This window comes from Strigops habroptila, chromosome 5 (genome assembly GCF_004027225.2).
Source record: "Strigops habroptila isolate Jane chromosome 5, bStrHab1.2.pri, whole genome shotgun sequence".
Classification (NCBI taxonomy): Eukaryota; Metazoa; Chordata; class Aves; order Psittaciformes; family Psittacidae; genus Strigops; species Strigops habroptila.
In genome coordinates this window covers 46,541,039-46,558,182 of record NC_044281.2, presented here as the reverse complement: position 1 = coordinate 46,558,182, position 17,144 = coordinate 46,541,039, and the positions used below count along the sequence as shown (strand labels likewise).

The 17,144-nt window shown below is 36.7% G+C and overlaps 1 protein-coding gene across 3 annotated transcripts in view; it reads left to right on the top strand.

Annotated features, from left to right (window-relative positions):
• Window positions 1-17,144, top strand: part of ARHGAP15 (Rho GTPase activating protein 15) — a 338,762-nt gene that overhangs the window by 57,513 nt on the left and 264,105 nt on the right. For all 3 annotated transcript variants that reach the window (XM_030488811.1, XM_030488812.1, XM_030488809.1), the window contains 3 exons: window positions 646-707; window positions 5,687-5,774; window positions 11,745-11,834. In XM_030488811.1, coding sequence (XP_030344671.1) covers window positions 646-707; window positions 5,687-5,774; window positions 11,745-11,834 — 240 coding nt within the window. The remainder of the gene's footprint in view (window positions 1-645; window positions 708-5,686; window positions 5,775-11,744; window positions 11,835-17,144) is intronic.

Here is a 17,144-nt window from a genome sequence, read left to right as displayed (position 1 = left end):
GTATAACCTTTTAAGGGTTGAGGGGTGAGCACCTCAATACCAGAGTTCATCTGAAAGACAGCATGACTTAAAAGCATGATGCCTTTTAGCGTGAACCCTGGTTTAGTGCAAAGTGACTCAAAGCAAAATGTGGCACCTGTGAAGGCAATGTAACTTTTCCTGTTGTACAGATATCTGATGTTTCTCTGACACTGGTTACCCTTAAACACCCCTAAACATGAGTCTCTTTAGAATATAAGAAGCAAGAGGCTTCTACAGAAGTATGGTGTGTTCCTCATAGCTATTAATGAAACTCAATAAATGAAATTATATATTGACATAATTTACTTGAAATATCTTTTCAAATAATTTTTACTTATAGCTAGAAACTTTTCTTGCATAAAAATAAATTTCTTCTAAACCATTTAATGGAATATTTTTGTGGGGGGGTTTTTGCTGTTTATTTTGTGTAGTTATTGACTTTGAATGTTGTTTGAGAATTTTCAAAAGAACTGACCGTACTGGAAAAAAAAGGTGACTAAGAATTAGTGATAAGATGCCTACAACACTAGATTAGATAGATGCAGTGTCTTATGTGTGTACAAAGTGAATTCATTAATCTGAATAAATTCTATGGTTATAACACATCTTTTTTCTTTCTTGTAGGTAGTGGAGAAAGAAGGATATCTTCTAAAAGCTAGAATAGCAGATGGTGGCAAGAAATTAAGGTATTATATGTGAATACTAAAGAATTTATTAGCTGCAAAATTCAGAGGTGAATCATGTTTAACTATATACAGTTACTATTGCTGTTAACACACAAATTGCCAGTGTTTCGGTATTAAGCCAATGTATGATAAGCAATCCCAGAAACCAAATGACAGCAGCTAACTGACTCACTGGATGCAATGGTCATGTGTGTGTTCAGCTCTATATTCTATGCATTGTATGCATATTAAGGACAACATTAAGGCACCGGGCAAACCAACAATATATTTTCCAGTGGGCAAATTTTAAGTGCAAGGTGTGTGCTTGAGAGGTCAAGGATTGGATGTAGGAACCCATCTTGTGCTGATGACAAGACAAGGTTATCAAAAGTGGTCAACACTTACTAACACTGTGTTGAAAGTAATGTAAGTATTAATGCTGTCTCTTATGGAAGGATTTGCTACAGTTTGCTGTATTTAAAGGGGTAAGAGATTAGTAGTGATGTGGCCAGCACTGTGTGCTACCAATGAGAATGAGAGAGTAATGTGAAGGATTATATTTCTGCATGGAGAAAGGAGCTAAGTAATAATTTATCATACCTATATAGTTCTAAACCATAAGGATCCTAAAATACCCATTGAAAAGGGAGCCTGGAGGTCACCTAGTCCAACCTCTCACTTGAAGCAAGAACATTGTGAACACTTGGACAAGTCTGCTTCAGCTGGGTGCTATCAGAAAGCGGTGCATTTTTGGTAAAGGTACTGAAGGCAGTAATACTCTTTTCCCACTGGCAGAAGCTTCTACAGAGTATGTATAAGCTGGGCATCACCTGTGCCCAGATGATGAGGGAGTTTTACCTTTCCAGTGCATCACTGCACCCATCACAGACCATCTTCATGGCTCGGTATTGCTCACCGGCTTGGGCTTGGCACAGGGAGGAGTCAGCACTCGACCACTTGTATTTTTAAATAGCCCTGAGCAATCTCGTACTTTTAAATAGGCCGGAACAGTCTCGTATTTTTAAAATAGCCTCGGAGATCGTGAGCACCACTGAAGCTATAACGTGCTGCCATCAGGTGTTCGTTTGGCAGAATGCAAATATAGCCGCAGCTCTCGGGGCTCCTTATGCAGCCCCCGAGCCGGGTTGCGCCTCGCCGGGGCTCTCCAGCAGTTATTTTCCACAACAACCATAACGGTGTAGCTACAAGTGAACTCACACAATCTCCTTGTTAACTTTAGCTGGATCTTTTCTGTATACTGATATTTATGGCTCTTTATACAGAGAGAGTATGAGTAGTGGGGGTTCATCTATTCTGCATACACTTTGACTCCTTTCACTAACCTAAACTTACTCTTCAGCATCTGAAAGTCACATCCTGAATAATCTTGGTGCCACATTGCAAAAGGTAGAATATTGTGAACTGGCTTTCCTAAAGAGCTTGAAAATCTTAGGTCACTGCACATATCTCATGAAATACAGATGATCAGAGGGCTGGAGCACCTCTCCTATGGAGGCAGGCTGAGAGAGCTGGGCTTGTTCCAGCTGGAGAAGACAAGGCTCCAGGGAGACCTTAGAGCAGCCTCTCTGTACATAAAGGGGATGATAAGAAAGCTGGAGAGAGGTGTTTTACAAGTGCATGTATTGATAGGACAGGGGGAAAAGCTTTGTACTGAAAAAGGGTAGATTTGGGTTAGATATAAGGAAGAAGTTCTTCACCATGAGGGTGGTGAGGCACTGGCACCGGTTGCCCAGAGAAGCTGTGGATGCCCCATCTCTGGCAGCGTTCAAGGCCAGGTTGGATGGGGCTTTTGGGCAACCTGGTCTAGTGGAAAGTGTCCCTGCCTATGGCAGGGGGGTTGGAACTAGGTGATCTTAAAGGTCACTTCCAACACAAACCATTCTAAGATCTGTATAGAGACTAATATATTTTAAAGTGCCTTACTCCCCCCCCCTTTTCGTTTTGTCTTCCCCCGTCCCTTTTTTTTGTCTTTTTTTGTCCCCTCTCTTTTTTTTTTTTTTTTTTAATCTGACGCTGATGTTACGGACAATCTGATAAAAGGGTTGTCTAGTTTATATACTATCTATCTTTAGGTGATAAAAGTAATGAGGTTTTGATTTTAAGATGTCACTTCTAATACGAAAAACTATAAAATAAAAGAACTGGGGGGGGTAACATTTATGGGGAAAAAGGTCTTCTTGCAGATACTATGGTGAAATTCAGTTGCATTCTCATAGCTTCTATAATTTCTATAGTGTCTTGCCAAACCACTAAATTTTCTTATTCCTGATGTAATTAAAACATTCTCCCCTTAAAACTCAGAATGAAACTTAGGTAAAATATCTCACCTGGTATAATTTTAAAAAAATGCTTATTGAGTTCTTATTTTTTGTTGTTGGCTTCTTATTTCAAAACAATAGATAGAAATATATTTAATTGTGCGTTTGGATTTGATTAATTTTTTTTTTTCTTCTTTTTTAAATAAGGTCCAGGTTTGAATGAAACATTTTCAAATCTTGTCAAACTTCCCAGTTAGCTCAATGAAGGATTTGAATCTTTAAAGAAGATTGCACATGAGTCTGGGAGCTCAAAATAGGTTTACTGTTTTAAATTTCTCAGCTAGAGAAACCTGCCACACCAGTAGCTGGAACAAGGAACACTTTGCCTAGTAGAAGTGTCCGTGACAGAGAAATGTTCCTCTCCATAGCTAAGGTCAAGCATTTGGTGTAAGTTGGGTACTGAATCTAGGTTGTGTCCTAAGGGTTTTAATCCTTTGGTAATGCATATTTATTCAGGTTATCCAACTCATAGTAAAATTTATTTGAACCTGTGTATAGCATGCTTAGCCACTTACTCCCCTGTGAAATTACATGACCATTTTTGACTAGGAAAAAAAAAAATAGAGAAAATGAAAAATAACCTAAGTTCTGTTTACCAATAGACAACTTGTATTCGCTACCTTAGTGGTGATACTTAGCTACAGGAATTGTTTCCTAAGGATACTTTAAAAAAATAACTGAAGTTGAACTTTTCTTTATTCCAATATACACAATACACAGCTATGAACCTAGTTTACATTTAGCTAAGGATATAGCTTTATAGTGGTAATAAATTTAGAAAATTTCAAAGTGACTTACAGACACTGTCCTTTTGTGGGGAAATATTTGTTGGTGATGGTCAGGTACTTTTCTAAAACCCTTTCTTTTTCTCAATGTTTCTCTCTTTATTTTTTTCCCCATTAACATGGCAAAAAAAATGCAGTCTTATTTTCTTCAGATGTATCAATCTCCTTCATGGAGAGCTTCTTTCACTGTTGCCTCTTGTTGGACATATTTTAGGGATGCTGGCTGAAATCTTGCCCACAGCGAAGTGAGTGAAAGTTCCTCTGGTAATGTCAGTGGTGTTAGGACTTCATATGTAATATTGGTTATGCTACTTAAGCTGATAAATGAAATACTGAACAGGAAAGTCATTAATAGAAAAAACTATCTATCTACCTGATGTGCAGTTTGGTGGAATATTGAGTGCAGCAAAGCTGTGAAATGGATCTGGAAGTGAGTATCACAAAGGTGACCAACAGGCTTTTAAACTCCATGAGGCCAAGTTTTGCTAGAATAAAAAATCGGTGTGTTTGAGTTACTTAGGAATACCTAAATAGAGAAAACTCAAAGAGACTAGGGAAGACAGGAGAGGGAGAGTGAGAAAAAGGGTTGCTAAAAGCAACTTGCTGGGCTCTCTGTGTCCTTACGGGCAGCTTCCTACTTTTAACACACCACAACATACACGTGAAACAGACTGTTTGTAACATGTTTTTTCACTTTTGTTCTAAAATGTTCAGATTTGTGATTTGCATTCACGTAAAGCAAATAGTGGCTTTATGAGTATCTTTGTAAATATTGGATCTTATAAGCCCCAAACAGGAAAGTCAAACGAGATAATGATCAAAAAATAGTTTTCTGTCAGATCCATTTGTTTATGATTACGTGGTGGCTTGAAACATCACATTATATGACATATGTATAATAGCATTTTCTTCTGAGCAGATTATTATGTTCTTCTGCATCAGGTACGGTGCTGCATATATCTATGTGTATTTTGACTTTTCCCTGGCCCCAGCAGTTTGCCAGCTCTCTAGGGCCGTACCATGAGGTCCTGTTGTTTAATGGTTACTTAAACATCTCTCAGATACCATTCTTATCTTCCTTGCTTTCCTACAAATTTTTAATTTATGGAAAGGGGAAAATATTTGGGACCTTTCAAAATAAACTTTTTGCTGAGCTCTTGTCATGGGCCTTCCAGCTAATTCCCCCCCAGTTTACATACTGGGCATGATGTGCTATGGTATGGAATAACCCTTTGGCTGGTTTGGGTCAGGTGTCCTGTCTCTGCTTCCTTTCAGCTTCCCATGCCCCTCCTCACCGGCAGAGCACGACACTAAAAAGTCTTTGATCAGGGTAAGCATTGCTTAGCAACAGTTAAAAACATTGGTGTATTAGCATTGTTCTTAGACTAAAGTCGAAAACACAGCACCTGCACCAGCTGCTAGGAAGGAGAAAAAAAACTGTTACAGCTGAACCTAGGACAGCTCTGTATAGTCACATCAAAATTACATTTTTCATTCCTCGTTCTATTTTAAGTATTAGCTACCAGAAGAGTGCCAGCTATTTTGGAGTCCTCCAAGTATATATGAAATTTAAACATGTGTGAATAATCTCACTGTTATCCTATAGTTAAGGCACCATGTTGGAAAAAGAACATAGATAGGCTTCAAAACAGGAATGAACAGAAGTGTTTTCAAGCTTCGCTAGGCCACATTTAAATATATCTAAGATGGTGCAACTCCATCAATATTGGTCGAAGTGCATTGTTGATATTGACTTCAGACTATTTTTGTTTCTGACATGAAATAATTAATAACTAAGCCTACAAATGGAGTGTCTACCTCCTGCTTGCATGTCTTACTAATTTTTTTCTTTTTTTAATTTAATTTTATTTTTAAGGAAAAACTGGTCCACATCCTGGGTTGTTCTCACTGCTCGGAAAATGGAATTCTACAAAGAGTCCAAGCAGCCAGCGCTGGCCAACCTGGTAGGCAATCAACCATCCGATATACTCAGCTTCCTTGCAACTATTATTTCAGTTTGGTGTTTACATAAGACAAATTCAGACTGAGCTGGCAACCTTCAAAGGTTTGAGGGCAGCTGAAGGAAAATGCCTTGATAAACTCTTAATCAGATGTAGTATATGACAAGAAATAGGACTTAGCATGTCCTTTATTAAGAGGTACATTTTGAGAATAGTTGCAAAGTGAAACAAATGGTGAGTGACTATTCAGTAATGTGAAGGTAACACTTTAAATTAAGGTGCCATTTATAAATGCTTTATTCTTATTTATGAAAATGATCACTAAATGCAGCTACTTCCTCAAATAATGTATTATAAAGTATGTTATAAAATGCATTAGTAATAAATGCTTAACAGATGATGCGATGAGAATCTGTTGCAAAGGATATTGTGAGACGTAAATTGTATTAAACCATGTATGTGCATCTTTAATACATGAATTTAAGTTGTTATCTACCATCTCATAAAGTGGCTTATACATTAATAAATAATAATAAATTATTTATAAATGGCACCTTAATATAGGGTGTTACCAAAGCAGAAAACATTATAAGTTAGCAAAGTGATTTTTTATAGTAATATAAATGTGACATCTACCATATCCTGCTAACCTTCCTGAATATTTCTATGACTCCATCTAATGCAGCTAATGCAATTTCTGTAGCCTGTAGTTACTACAAAGTGAAATTTGCAGTACCTTTTTATTGTGCCCCAAGGAAAGACCACCGATCTTAGTCTTCGGAGATGTGACAGCTATGTTGTGCAAGCAATAATGGCATGTATCCCTTCAGTGCTAGTTACTGCTGAGTTTGAGCCTATGAACCTGAATGTGGGCAACAAAAGGGGAATTCGGCAAATGTGTGACACTGTGGGCAGCAAAGGGACAGGTTTGACAAAGCCCTGTTGTGAAAGGCTCTCAAGGACTGATCAAACCTGCCAAATCTCATTAGCATGATGGGTGGCCACAAAGGTGCTCTCTTTGGAAGGAGTCAGAAATAAGAAGCTATTTTTTCTATGGCAGGTGATATAAATCTTTTATATATTCTTGATCTACCAATGCCACCTGCCATAAAATCAGCTTTAAAGAACACCTTTTCACGTCTTAATTTTTTGAAAGAAGGTGAGGGTTGTAGCAAAAATTAAAATAATAGTTGAAACAATAGAAAAGGTGAAATCTGGCACTTTCTGATTGTGTTTGTGCTAGTACAGTTAGAAAATACAATTTTTCTGCAGCCATTAAAGCATTATAGCGTGAATTAATATTTTTCAGAATAATCTGTTTTCCTTAAAATTAAATCATGTCACTTAAAAAAAAAAAATCACAAATGAACTTATCAGAACTAGTCTTATAATTTACCAGGTGTCTTACACTTCTATGTGTTACCTCTTCTCCTCTCTCTTTGTATGCCCTCACCCAAATCCCAGGAGATAAATGGACCAGTAAAATTCAACATACAGAAGATATGATTTTGCTCTGAGACTCCTCCACATGGTTAAAATCCCCATTATGCCTTTAAGTTTTTAGATGCTAAAGTAGGCCTTCCTGGAGGGTGGGACTCTGGCCCAGATCGCAATCTGTTTAACTCAAAAAATTAAGGTGTGTTATGAGAAGTCAGTCCCTTTCCCTGAAGTCCCAGTCATCACCAATGCTCACAGTTGGTGAGATAATATTTACTGCCTCCTGTGTTGGGAGGAACACAGACATATTGATCCCATATTTTGCTCTTTACGGGGAAAAATATGGAAGTGGGTCATTTTTATTTAATTCTGTGCTAAATCTGAACACTGGGGTTGTGACTCAATGGTTACTAGGTGAAAAAAAGCCATTAAAGTTACATTTTCTGTCTGTTGTGTATAACTTACGTGCCATGGTAAATAAACAAATTGAGTAAAGCTTGAGAACAAGAAGAGCTGTCAGTATTCAAAATCTTATACCACAATTTCCTAACCCTCAAATTTCACACGTCAAAAAAAAACTAAATGAGCATATTGGTCATCTGATAGAGTAAATGTAATGCTTATTCCCCTTGTAAACTATTTAACCAGGTATAATTTTGATAGTGGAAAGAAAATAATACAAAAATGATTCATTAGAAATCATTTGTTTACTGATTTTTTTTTTTATTTTTTTTTCAACTGTAGTTTACTTTGGAAAAAGGGGAGCTCAACCATTAATTAAATAATGCAATAGAGGCAATGTTCATTCACAGTAGTATGACTTACAACAAAGCATTTTTATTGTAAGCAGGAGAATGATGTGACTTAACAAAAAGATTCATGTTCCTTTGTATTACAAAGATACTAATTCATTAATTATGAAATATTAAATACTGTACATGAAGTGAAAATTTAGAATAAGACATCATCATTATAAGAGGAATGATATTTCACAATAAAGGCAAAAGGAGAGTAGGAAATGAAAGCACATTCTAATATACTTATTTTTCTGATGATAGGATAATATTTAGGGGTGATTTAAAATTATATTTACCAAAATCTTAAATAATATTCTAATGCAAACAGCTAATACTAGCTAAAAGGAGTTTTCGTTGCTCCCTTGTACAATTGTAGAGGTAGGAGTCACTATAACAACTTTCCTATTGATTTGCATGGAGAAGACTGGGATTCATAGCTTTCTGGTGAAGCTAGTGACAATATCTGGTATTATTATTAGTCATAGTAGAGCACAACAATTACAGCACACAGAGGAGAGATTCAGAAAATGATTGTTTACAAATATTACTGAAAACTCAATTTCCTTTCTGTGTAGCTAAATGATTATCTTTTGCTGCTGCCTGATCATTTGTGGTCATGCTTTTTATATACATTTTTAGCATTCATATGAATATAACTTTTTATGTTAAATTAAGGACATTATGATCTAAACAGATAACAGAAGCATTCTTTCTTACCAACGTGAAATTCTGTTATCAGTTGGTCTTTGTGACCAAGAGAAAGTAGTCTGTTTATTCCCTGAGACAGTTTGTTCAAGAGAGGTTATTTTAACCTCAGATTATTAGCCCAAGTAATTTAGTGAGTGAAAATGCTGCTGAAATCCATATCCATGTTTAGGAAGATTACATTGTAGCAGGGACTTGTAACAATTTACAGCATAACCCCTCTCCAACAACATCGATATAACATAATCGCTCTGACTACAAAATCCAAAGCAGAGTGCTCAGGCTTTCCCAGGAACCTTAACTTACTCTCCTGAAGTTTCTCTGGGTAATGCATGAACTGGAAAGCATGCTAACAGGACTATGTTTAGGCCAGAATTAATTTCTAGGCAGCTTTCCTGGGATCCCTACAGATTTAAGCGGGCTTCCATTATGTGGAGCTCCCTAGGTGCAGTAAGAAAGGCTGATGTGCACCATGGACAGTTTCAGACTTGATGGATTTGAGTGGTTTTGCATGTAGTTTTCATCAGAAGCTTCACATACTGTGACATACTGAGTCGTATGGTGGTTATATTCTGTCATGGGCAGAATTGCTAAGTTGTGGGCAGAATTGTTTTTTTCTCTAAAAAAGTTTTCCAGTTGATTATTGTACACAGCAAAAGCATGTCCATCTTTCTAAGACTGAGCTTGAATCCCACCCTTTCTGGAAAGCGAGATGCACATACTCATATTTTATTTCTGCTTATTACAAAATCAAAGCTGTAAACAAACTTCATATTACTACAACAACGAAATTAAGCTGTGCGCTGAGTGCACGGAGGAGCCCAAGTTCTGCTGCTGCATAAGTTTTTGTGCAATCGTAGAAACTAGAGATAGTAAAGTACTGTAGAGTTCACTATTCTATCTTCCTCTAAAATTTCCTTGGGTTTTCCACTGTTTTTTCTCACTCCAGTGAAATGCCATGGCAGTTTTCTCAAGGAAAATAATTTGTAGCCCAGTACCCTTCACTATCAAGAAACTATTTCCTGGGGGTCTTTTTTGTCTACATTACAATCTCTTAATCTAATTAAGTGTTTCCAAAATTTCTCAACTCTTTCTGCTGGTGGAATAAAGCTGTTAAAGTATTTTCGGACTCAAAATATCCTTTTGGGTAATTTTTTTTCAAATAAAGCAAGGTGACCCACTTTGACCAGCCTATGTTGTGTGTTCATGATGAGTTACAATGCTGCCTGCTCTGTGCAGTGCAGCCCTGGCCATTGTGTGGGGACCTGGGAATGAAACTTCCTTGGGGTAACCCCTGCCCAAGGAGATTGATCTAGCCAAAAGAGACCATAGCCCTTTCTATAAAAGTACAGTACTGAAATACTGAAAATCCATGTGTTCCCTGACTCTGCTCTTTGAATATTTGTTTGTACTAATAGGCTGGTGTTTGTTTGGGATCTTTTTTTTTCCAACTTTGTCTCTTTTGCCAGGCAAATATTGACTAAATTTCACACCACCTTCTTAAAATCAAGTATGTATACTGTTAAAAATTCAGAAAGATCAAGTTCCTGTGGGAGGTCAGGCAAGAAGTCTGAGGCAGAGTTGGAGGAAAAAAATGTAACCCCTGCTCTTCCAGTGGTTTAGGCACAAGAACATCCTTCTGTTTTGAACAGCATATTTCTTCTATTAAAAAAAATTATTAAAAAGGAACAAAGACACACAGGACTATCAGTTTTAGAGGAGCTGAATCATAGTGGCTTTATGGTTTGGCAAAAGGAGGACATAATTACAACTCCAACACTGAAAACTGTCAGAGATTCTGGTTGCAAATTGCTTGACCAGGGTATCTTACTCTGTTTTTTTTAGCCTAAACAGGTCCTTTTCTACCCATCTCAAAAACATTCTGTAGAACACACATTTTTTAGCCTTTAATAACAGCATCAGAGTAATTCAGTGAGCAATCTTTGGAAAGCTGATTATGTGGTTGATGCTGGACTGATCACTGTTAACGTCAATTAAGTCCGTTTTCTTTATCAGCAATGCCATTTTTAAAGGTAAAATGGCTTAAAAACAACAGAGCAAAAAACATGCATCAAGATGATTAATTACATTATGTGGATATTACTCTATATCTTACCCAAAAGGGACTTCTTAGTGCTTTATCCTGTTAACAGTAGTATTTTTATTGTTGTCGGGGATGCACAGTAACCTAATCTACAAAGACTAGTCTAAACTAGATGGGCTTTGCCAGAACTGCTGCACAGGCGGAGTCCCTGGAGAAGAAGCTTAGATGGCAAATGAGGATTATTGTGCTTTACACTAACTCCCAGCAATGTAAATGACACAGGCAAACAAATCTGCTCTTTGAATTGTTTGCATCCGTCCGGAGAAGCTGGGGAGGCAGAGCTGTGTCACTCTGGGATGCACAGATTGACACTGTGAAGTAGCAAACTGTGTGGAGCTACCCTTGTGTTAAGCTTCTTTTTGGGTGTCACACATGCCCTCAAAGCCTTTTTTTTTTTTTTTTTAGGAGCTAGAAATGATAATTTTTTTATTTTTTTTTTAAACAAGATAGCTTGTCTTACAGATATGATGTATGTCTTGTGTCTTGCTTAGTTTCTGTCCTTTCCAGTTGCATCAATTTAAATTTGTATTTGGAAAGCCACAAAATTTTACCTTTAAACTCAAAACCTTTTCAAGAGGTTTTGCAAAGAAAACATTTGACCAGCATACCTGGTCAGTGTGTGTGCATTTTGTTTTGACTTATTGTATGTTACATTAGACTGTTTTTTAAATCATCTAAGTATTTTTAAAATTATGTATCTAGTATAAGAACCTTATTTCTGAGTTACGACACCCTAGGAGTGGCTATTTAATAATATCAAGGAGCAATGAATGCTTTTCAGTAAATTCAGCTGCTGTGCTACGCTAATATGTCATCTGAAGTTGATCTACTCTTTTTTTATCTGATAACTGCCCCCATTTGTGAAAAAACAGGCCATATTCATAGTTGTGGGTTTTGTTTTTGGTTTTTTTTTTTCTTCTTTTTTTCCAGAAACCAGGATATAAACCTGAGTGTGTGGATTTGTGTGGTGCTCGCATTGAGTGGACCTCAGAGAAATCCAGCAGAAAGAATGTCTTTCAGGTAACAGTCAACGTATGCTTTTCATTGCTCATTTGAGTATAAACTCTGTTAAGAGGTAGGTTTTATTTCCTTTTTCTTGGTTTTAATAAGTAGAGAGTGATTTAATACAGCTCTTTTCTTACCAGTACAGGCGAATAACATTTTATCAAGCATCAGTTTACTATTTTTCTAAGAGAAGGATTTCTGACAGCTGAGTCTCCTAAACACTTGAGAACCTGTTGATTTATTGATTAATGCTCTATATTCAATTTGTTTTTAAAACTTAGTAGGTAATTGCTTTGGGTTCAGGCCTAGAATCTTGACCTAAAGAACTTCCATAAACACAACTTCTTCAAACTGCTTATGCAAGCTTTGCTGCAACACAGGGCGGTTACTCTGTTTATTTTTATTGCTGTTCAGGGTCCTCAGACAGTGATGACCCAGGTTCATTTCTGGAAGGGGAGGATTTTAAAAGCTTGACTCTGTCAGGGCCAGCATAGAAGGACATGTATTTCTCATAGGACTATTCCTCATTGATGGAAAATAGTATTATTTAGTTACTTCATCTAAATCTCATTGAATTGAAAAGGAGGATCAAGGCCCAAGAAGACGAAAGGACAAGAAAAGCACTACTGCAAGGTTAACATTCCAGGATCTAGGCGCTAAAATACTTTATTGCAACATCTGCAGGTTTTGGACATAATCCATCTCCAACGAGTATCAGTAGAAAGGGTTTTGTTTTTCTTTTTTTCACGAGAAGTTGCACCAAGCCACATCAAAATATTATTCTCTATGAACTGAGTTGTTTCCCAGAGTTCTAACATTAAGAATTTTTAACAATATAAACAATAAAGGGAGGAGATATGCAGAAGGGAACATGTCAGGGTCAAGATACTGTTAGTTACCAGATTATATTTTGGCATCACCACTAATGAAACATGCTGGAGGAACCAACTGTGCCTGCGTCTGGGGTTTAAAAAGACCCAACTCACCACACACTGCCCCAGGGACTATACATGCCTTCTTGAAAAGAAACCTCTTTCGGTCAACTGGGTGTTACAGAGACTTTTTTCAAGGTTTATTTTTCTAGACATCTTTCTAAGGCACATGCAATATTTAGAAATATTCTGCTTCTTCAAGACAGTAAGACTTATGCTTCTATACCCCCCACATGCTTCAGGTTGTCTTGAGACAACACTTGGAGCTTTGTAATTTCCTAGGTATTTTTAGAATAAATATTTTGGTTTTGCTGTCAATCTTCAGCTTTTTCACTTGGAATGTGACTAAGTATAACCTTAGCCTTCACTCTTTCAACTCCCCGAGAACACTGAGAAGTCTTCTGAGCTTCTAGGGTTTATTTCTCATTTGCAGTAAGCAACATTTCTGTTTGGAAATACATATTGGATTGGTGATTTGTTGCAGCTAATACATTTCCAGTGTAAAGACAAATGAAGCTCTGTTATTGATTTATCAAACTGGTTGTATAAAGACATTGCAATGCATTTTCTTCTCACTTCTGTTAATGAGAGGTCTAACTTCACTGAATCAGAATAATGTGAGAAAGGAAACTCATGCACTACTGTTTGAACCCATTAAAACGTGTGTTCATCAAGCCAATAAGTGAGTGGGAGAGACATTAAGAAGTAAAAGCATGGGAGGAAGGACATATGTTAAGACACATTTTGAAAAGGGATGGAGCATTGTTTAGACAGAGAGCTACAAGAAGATTATGCCAGATGGTAAGAGTGAAAGAGGAGAAGGCTTTGGCATCAGTAGTGGTGACATTTTGGGAGAGGAAAGGACTGAACGAGACTAGTGCTACATGAGCAGATAGAGTGGGAAGGGGACTGGAGATAGAGTGAAGATTTATGAGATAATCTGGAGGGAATCCAAGGCAAGTTTGAAAGTGGAGAGGTCAGTTTGTACCTGGATACTGAATACTTCAGGCAACACTTCTGACGATCTATTTATCCCTACTGGGTGGGAATAAGATTGATAATATATGTTTACTTATTCATATATTTGTTCAAATGAAAAGAACATGGGTGATTTTTTTTTTTTGTAACCTTAATATAGATGCGTTGCACTGCAATTTGATTAAATACATCAGCTGCCTAACTTTGAAATTATCAGCAGTAAGTGTGATCTTACTTTAAAGCTTTAAAGCATGGCAACAGAACATAGTTGGTGGGGTTTTGTTTCATTACTTTCTGAATAATAAAATATTATTTTCTGATTCAAATAGAGTAATGGTTGCTTTCTGTTAGTGTGTTGTACTAGTAGATGCAGAATTTTGAGTTTGATTTAGGCTGAGTACTCAATTTGAGTTCATGAATTATAGATTAGAAATAGAAAATGACTTGAGATTTTGGTTTGAAGAAGAAGAAGGAAACCTTGAATTTAAAGTCTAAGCATATGACAGTTAATGGATGGTAACAAGATGGAGTATAGGAGTATCGTGAAGAAAACTAATTGGAAATATGATCGATGCAGGAAAAAAAAGAGGTAACTTGAAGTAAATGATATTCAGGCAAGACGATTTGGGTTTCTGGTCTCGATCATGAGGTTTTCAGCAGCATTACTCTACTCATTTAAATTGAGCTACTCTCTGTTTAACAGGATAAGTCTGATCTGTCTCTCACACTATCCAATTTGTGCATGCAATCTATTTCTGTTTTTGATGAACATATTAGGAGGGCTTTTTTTCAGGTTTTCCTCAATAGTAACTGAAAATATGCACATCTTATAACATATAAACTTCTGGTTTTCCTTCATTTATTTTATTGATGATACAGCTAACACCAAGGAAAAGAAACAATTCGAAACAGCTCCACATGATGTGGTGAAACGTAGCAGTTTGCAGTGAGATACTGTGCTGTTTGTTCTGAATGATGTGATACACTAGGTCTTCATCATTGAATAAAACAGTGGTGAATAAAAGAAGATTTATGTTCAAGTCACATGCTTTAAATATTTCTGCTAAGTGCTAGTTCGCTCTTTGGTGTTTAGCCTGAAATTTAAAGCACTGAGGATTAAAAGGATTACAACATAATCTTAAATAATCCAAAGTGTCATTTACAGAGAGATGGTTGTAATAACTGAATAAAACCATGTTAAGGGTTGGCAGTTTCGTCAGTCAGCAACTGGAACAGAAACGGTGCCTATGTCACTGTCGTTTTCCACTTTCCTTTATTTGGCTTAGTTTGATATTGGGTAGGTGCGTTTTGATGCAGGTTATCAAAAAAGAAAATGACATGATAAGCTGCTTTTCAGCCAGTACTAATATGGCTGTTGAGGCAGCAGTAGCTAGATTAGTTTACCTATTTCCTCAATAGTCAATGTTTTCTGCTTCTAGTAAACTTTCCAACTGGAGTTTTTTCTTTCCCCTGCTTACTCATCCTGTACTCGAAGTCAAGCAGCCTTTTTAATTCCATTCAGCCCAGATGTTGTGGAAGGCATACTCTTGACCTCTGGTTTCATAATTCTGGAGCTTCATTAGCACAAAGTCTCGTGGCCATACACTATTTCCTTTAAGAGGTTTTGGAAGATTTCCCTCAGATGATTCAAAAAAGAAAAGGAAAAATAGGAGAGAGATGAAGAGTGCAAAAAAAAAAAAAAGATCATGAGCAGCTTGCCTATGAATCGGCGAAGCTGCTTTGTTCTCTTAACAGCACCATTCATTTAAATAGCAGACATTATTTTAATTTCTTTAGTAATATTTTTTCCATTTACTTAGTTCATTTTTAAAGAAGGTTTCACATGAAGAATTTCTGGAGTACAATGTCCTGGCTCTTGCCACAGATCTGTGATATTCCTTTTGGTTTCAATGCACTGCAGCTGTAAGGAGTTATTCATATGTAACTAAGAGTTCTAAGTGTATTTTACAAACAGAGAAACCTGTGTAAGACATAGTGTTTCAGCAGTGAGACAGCTGAAAGTAAAAGTGTACCTATGTGTAATATGAAAGAATTTATCTTGCAGCTGTTTCATATATAATAACATTTATGGTGCTGATCTAGGGTAACTCCCTTGTCCTTGAAGCTATCCAGCTTTGTCCAAGAGCATAATCTGAATGATAAACTGTTTTGTTCTACATACTGTAGGATCAATATAGTATCTGGATACCTCCCAGAAATGTTCTAAGTCACTGCTTTTGCCATGGGAAGGATCATTTTCTTTTCCATGATCTCTCTAGGGAAAGCACTGAGAACATAACACGGAGGGGCTTGGGTTGGTATTGGTATTTGGATTTCTTTTTATGTTTTTAAATACAAATGCTGCATAGAGGAGACAAACATAGCCCAAAGAGAGTAGATTGAGAGTGAAATGAAATTCAGGTTGCTTTGTAAGTATGGACACAAAAATGTTTAATGTAATTCATATTTATGGCTTGAGAGGTAATAAAGCCACTTTGCCTCCCCTGCAATGTGATGGAGAGGGGTATGTTTAATTACTCTTGTGACACAAGCAATGACAACAAAGCTTTATACCTAATGACAGGAACATACAAACTGTAAGGCCTTGGACTGTAGACATATAAGACCAGTGACACCTTAAAGAAACTGAGGAAATATTTTTCTAATATGTGCCCAAATGTTTGTACTTTATGTTTCAAACTGTATAGAGTTTGAAAATAGACAAGCCATCAGTAGGAAGACACTTGACTTTGACAATATGTGGATTTAAAGGGCTTGGGAAACTGAGTCTTCAACCTCCATAATAGAATTTCAAGGAATCTCTCTCTATATTCAGCCTCTGTAATAGAGTTTCAAGCATTTCAAGGAACAGCAGCTTTATTTATAAAACTGACAAGCTGAACAGTTAAGGTAGAGTGTCTACAAAGTTATAGCTAATATATTTCTCTCACTTTCTGTGGCTCCTGTGGCCTTTTTCGTAGCACAAAACCCTCAGACGTGTCAGCAAAGGCCTTGTATATTTTATGACTATAAAATCAGGACAGTAGGGTTGTTTGTTTTGTGGGGTGTTTTTTGTTTGGGATTTTTATTTGTTTGTTTTATTAAAAAAAAATTAAAATCTTAGTTATCATTTTACTGATATTCTGAAAAAGTTATTACTTTTCAGAAATAGTGAAGTCCACTCCTCATAAACAACATTTTGTCCTACCTGGCTGCTTGAAGGAAGATGCAAAATTCTCAACAAAACTTGGTTGATTTGTAGCTAAATATCATCTTAGCTAGGCTGTTCCTTTCTTTCTGATTGTTGTCACTGAATGATGAAAAAATTCAGGAAAACTTTACTGTGTAGGAAAAAAAAAAATCACTTGAGAAGTGTAACTTCGACAACCCATGGAGGTCTTGGAAAGGCTTGAAA